General features: G+C 39.7%; 1 protein-coding gene across 2 annotated transcripts in view; it reads right to left on the bottom strand.

The window, feature by feature from the left end:
* Positions 1-4,533, bottom strand: part of rnf31 (ring finger protein 31) — a 25,188-nt gene extending 20,655 nt beyond the window's left edge. Inside the window, exons 1-6 of one of the 2 annotated variants that reach the window (XM_015382176.1) lie at positions 4,343-4,533; positions 2,370-2,554; positions 1,881-2,027; positions 1,600-1,755; positions 1,456-1,512; positions 1,194-1,347 (exon numbers count right to left, since the gene is read on the bottom strand). In XM_015382176.1, coding sequence (XP_015237662.1) covers positions 1,194-1,347; positions 1,456-1,512; positions 1,600-1,755; positions 1,881-2,027; positions 2,370-2,552 — 697 coding nt within the window. In that variant the 5' untranslated portion in view covers positions 2,553-2,554; positions 4,343-4,533. Of the gene's footprint in view, positions 1-1,193; positions 1,348-1,455; positions 1,513-1,599; positions 1,756-1,880; positions 2,028-2,348; positions 2,555-4,342 lie in introns of both variants that reach the window. The other variant, XM_015382175.1, reaches the window with a different exon arrangement.
* Between the last annotated feature and the right edge of the window lie 310 nt (positions 4,534-4,843).

The raw sequence follows: 4,843 nt of genomic DNA, 5'->3' as shown, positions 1-4,843 counted from the left end.
GAAAAAGCTTGATCAAGTGATTTAACTCAAACAGAGAAAAACAGTAACCAGTGGGTGACAGAAACTTCAAACAGAAGCAGTTGCAGCAGTGTTTCTACCAGCATATTGATATTGCAGATTTTACATGCAGGCTGATATATATTCCTATATTGGTTTTTCAGCCGATACTGGTTCGTTATTCGATACAGATATCTTATCAGGACTTCCTTATGCACCGAGATACCGTCTATTTAAATTAAATAAACAACTTAAACTGTAGAGCAGGGGTCTTCAACGTTTTCCAGGCCAAGGACCCTGAAACTGATGTTGAGATGGAACGGGAACCCCCCAAATATATATATTGTATCAAATTGTGTTATATCAAACTGGTCCTATAGTCACTCTATTACAGAAGGAGTAATGTAACGAAAGTAATTTCTCCCTGGGATTATTAAAGTATTTCTGATTCTGATTCCTGGTTGATGGGACAGGTGTTGTGAATGAAACGGTGCCCAGCTTGAAAGAGCTCCTGTGTGTTTTTGAATGTGTGCATTGATGACTGAAAGACATCCTCTGCCTCCATTTATTTGTTTACTACAGTGTGTTCAATTCATGCTAATGTGGATTTAAATAAAATTTAAATTAGTGGAAAAAAATTGCAGGAGGGAATATATAAAAAAAGTGTAATCAATCAAAACTTTCGCTACCCCCATGAAGTACCTCGGCGGACCCCCTAGGGGTCGCGGACCAACTGTTAAAGACTTCCGCAGTAGAGAATAAGTTTTAATCGATGATAGCAAGAATTGCTATCACTAGCATTACCATTAACTTAGCAGCCACATCTCCACAGCTTTAGCTCCAGCGTGAGCGAACATCGACCTTCTCATTTTATCCTGAGTACTATTCTAGTTTTATCGCGCTTTAACTCAATGCATTTTTTTTTGTTGTTTTTTTCCATACTTTCCTTCATTATTTTCACAACTTGGCTGTGAGGTGCTAATAGTTTAGACTCGTCACTTCCTTCTTTACCTCCTGCTCAGTATCGCACCTCCATTTTTATTACCAGTGTAATTAAAATGCCAGCAGGAAGCAGTACTCTTTCAGAAGAACTTCAAAACCAAAGTGAGCTAACGACATGAATTTAAAAATGATCATGTAACAATACTATGTGCTGCGTGTTTCTGTCTAAATGCTTTGGATCTGATGAGGCTCACGTTTATTCACTGGTGTAAAAAGCTCTCCTTTTGGTGCCTTTGGAAATTGTGTCTGCCGCGGCAAAGGAATGGGTTTAGCTAAAGGAGTTGAGGTGGGAGGTTTTTCTCCCAAGTCTCCAAGCAGATTCACCACAGAGTCGTCGGACGTCTTCTTCTGAAGAAAAAAAAAGTGTAGCTCAGCATGAATGTTCCGTAAGCAAACACTGAACATAGATATAGAGCCAACAGAGTGGTGTTTCTAAAAATAAAAATGTGTACGGACCGGCTGGATGAGACAGGGGATGATGTCTTCAAAGCATTCAGGATGAGGATGGATGCCCTGAGGATAAAAAGAGAGAAAAGATAAAAAGGAGGTTCCTCCTCGTGGATAAAAACCATAAACAGGTTTTATCGGGTGCTGACTGACTTTGACGAGCATGTCCACTTCTGTGCGCAGCGTCATCACCTCCAGGGTAACCGCGGCAACTTTATTACAGTCCGGCTCGGTGACCTCATCGGGGAAACTGAGGCCGTCGATCTGCTGGTTGGTGTATCCGTACAGGAACAGGACTCTCCGACCTCCCTGATGAAGAATATAACAACGTCACAGATGAAACCGTGTAACATTTTCTTAACCTTGAGAGACAATCGGGTCGTTATCGTGCTTAATAATGGAGGAGATAATCAGCTCAAAGGAGTTATTCTTGCCTTGATGGCGTCCACTGTGGTTCTGAAGACGGGGTTGTTGTGTTTGACGCTCCTCCAGTATCTGGGCCTGGTAGGACTGGTCAGGTTGCAACCATATTTCTCCAGGATGCTCAGAGCTTTGACGAGTCTGCTCAATGACTCCAAAACCTGACCGGAAGACAATCACACAGACAATAGAAGTTCTTTTTAGAGCTTATTATCATTACAGTGCTTCAGCCAGTTCATAGCAGCAGTTCTGTCACTCTGCTGACATTTAACTGGAAGAAACTTTACCCAACATACTGGAACTGTTGGGGATCACAAAGACAAGGACCATTTACAACGTTTTTTCTAACTTATAAATTCAAAATTAATATTCCAAAGATAAAAAACAATGGAACTTAAGTTAATTGTCATCAAACTGCAGCAAGAAAGCTCTAATATTAAACAGAAATCATCAGCAGCATTATGAGCTCAGCGAGGACGGACCTCCAGCTTATGGCGACCAACCGTGTTCTCCCTCAGCATCTCCTCCGCCGTCAGATGAAGGTACTTCTCTGAGACAGGCAGAGCGATGCTGGCTAACGTCAGGACCTCGGCCTTCACGTCCTGGGCCGAACCTGACGATGAGAGCAGCGACTGGGCTCTCAGCCGGACCTCCTCCATCTGGACCGACTCTGCGCTGTTGCTCATTGCTGTCAGAAAGGGGAAAAAAAGACACCCGTTTGGAATATTTCAGGTTTAAAATGTAAAATAGAGCTTTTAAAGGCACCATCAAGCATTTTAGTCACTGTTGGTTTAGTCTTACTTTGTTTACAGCCACCCTGCTCTTTCTATTTGTATCAACAGGTAAAGTTTCCTTCACTCTGATTCTCATCCATAACCTCAAAAAACATTAAAAGACCATTTTCACTACATTACCTTATCTCATATCTAAATTAGTTTACAGTAGCAGAGAAAAAATTGACTTCCAGTAATCTGTGCCAGACTGGATGGAGCATTAACTCAGCCACTAACATTTCCTTAATACCATCTCTCCATTCTCCTTTTCCATAGAAAGTACCTCTGGGTCAGTGCTATTGTTTTGTGTGCATCTCCGTCCTGTCCTCTGTAAATCCTAGCAAGTTGTGGCAAATAAAACATTCATACTAGGCCTAGCTCCAGGCCCTGAGATCCATGGAGGTTACTTTGGTTCAGCAGCTACCGTCGACAGACAACCTTTCTCGGTCCTAGTGACCTTTATACATCCTTAGCTGGACAGAAAGAAGATTGGAGAGAGAAAGAAGCAAATTGCTCAAGAATTCCAGTGGGAAGAGCTGCATAAAACCTGCAGCCTCTGTATTTGGAGTAACGTCTCTAACACAGCCATGTTTAATAAGGGATGTATGATCATCAAAGAACTCGTGGTAGTCAAGAGTTTACGTCCTGAGACGGCTCTAAGTAGTGGTTCCAAACCCCATAGCCTGACACTAGATAGCAACGGTGTCCAGGATGTGTGGGGTCTGCAGAAATTTATAGCTGCTTTATCTCTGCACCTAGACCTGGTTAGAGGGAAGGTCAGCCCTGGGGATCCTGATTGTTCGCTGTAGTTTGGGGCCCTTCCTGCATTATATTATAATTAAGGCAGCAACTAATGATCATTTTGCAAATCGATTAATCTATAGATTTTTTTTTTTGGATAAAATATTTGACAATTGGATAGCAACGTTTGCATAAAGAAGAATTTTTACAGAATTTAGATGAAGGGAAACTAAAACTTTTTTTATATATCTTTTTTTATCCTAAATGCAAAGTGACATATATATATATATATATATATATATATATATATATATATATATATATATATATATATATATAATTATTAAGTGGGGCGCTGTCAGTGCGGTTGTGACATTTGAGTTACATTTTATTTACTGTCCAGAAAATCTTCCAAATCAATATAAACTACTGTATTTTTAGGTTAATTTCACATAAAACCATCAGAAGAACCCGAGACTAATCTCTGCTTTTATTTTTATACAATCGCTTTCAGTCTTCTCCTGTTGCTCTAAATGAAACCTGCATTACAGCTCAGTAATTTGTAAAAACAGAGAGCTTATGTGTTTAAAACAGATCTAAACAAGGACCAAAGGGGCTGAAATGTACAGTCAGGGTAAATGTCCAAGGTTTAAGGCATTTATGACCCACAGGAAGCTCTCTGTGCTTGGAAGCATGAGAGCCATTAAATGCACTGTTGGTGAAATAGTGGGAAAGTCCAACCTAAGCTAATATTAGAACCAGTATTAAACAGCTTACAAATGAGAAAGGGTCAGCCTCAGAGCTGCTTAGCAAAACATTAAAAATAGGAAAACATGATTCTACAGCTGTCAGGAGTCTGTTAGACCAATTACGAATGTAAAACAAAAATGTCAGTTTAGCTGAAAGTGAAACTTTAAAATAGGCTGAACAAGCTAGCAATTTTGACCATGTACGTTACTTACCTCTGCCGCTCTTTATGCTGATTTTGAGGTTTTATCTTGCGTGTCCAAGGAAATATAGAAATGTAATAAATATATTTATTGGTTCAATTTTGTCCAGGTAATGTGTTCAAAACACATCGCCTTGCCTGGAAGGCTACAGTCCTTCTAAAACTAGCTGTATACGCGGAAATGAAAAAAAAAACCGGTTTGTTCTCAATTCTACTTCCGGTTTTAAGGTCTGGTTTTTCAGAATAAAAGCATATTCTCCGCGACTTTTCTTTTTAAAAACCTTAGATGGTTTTTATCTTAGCACTGGTAACAGATCCAATATCTGTATCATTTTAATAGCGCCCCTGGATAAGAAAAAGACGCGTGAAAAACCGTGAAGTTTATCCATAAATTCGTTATCCAAGAAATATGTCATATAAAAAGTGACGGTAGAAATAATTTTCCTTCAAAAAAAAAAAAAAAACACACACACACACAAAAAACACGGTCAAACACTGTGTAACTTTATGCTGC

Source organism: Cyprinodon variegatus, unplaced genomic scaffold (assembly GCF_000732505.1).
Source record: "Cyprinodon variegatus isolate N-32 unplaced genomic scaffold, C_variegatus-1.0 Scaffold252, whole genome shotgun sequence".
Classification (NCBI taxonomy): domain Eukaryota; kingdom Metazoa; phylum Chordata; class Actinopteri; order Cyprinodontiformes; family Cyprinodontidae; genus Cyprinodon; species Cyprinodon variegatus.
The sequence above is the reverse complement of the archived record's forward strand: the minus strand, read 5'-3'. Positions and strand labels throughout refer to the sequence as shown.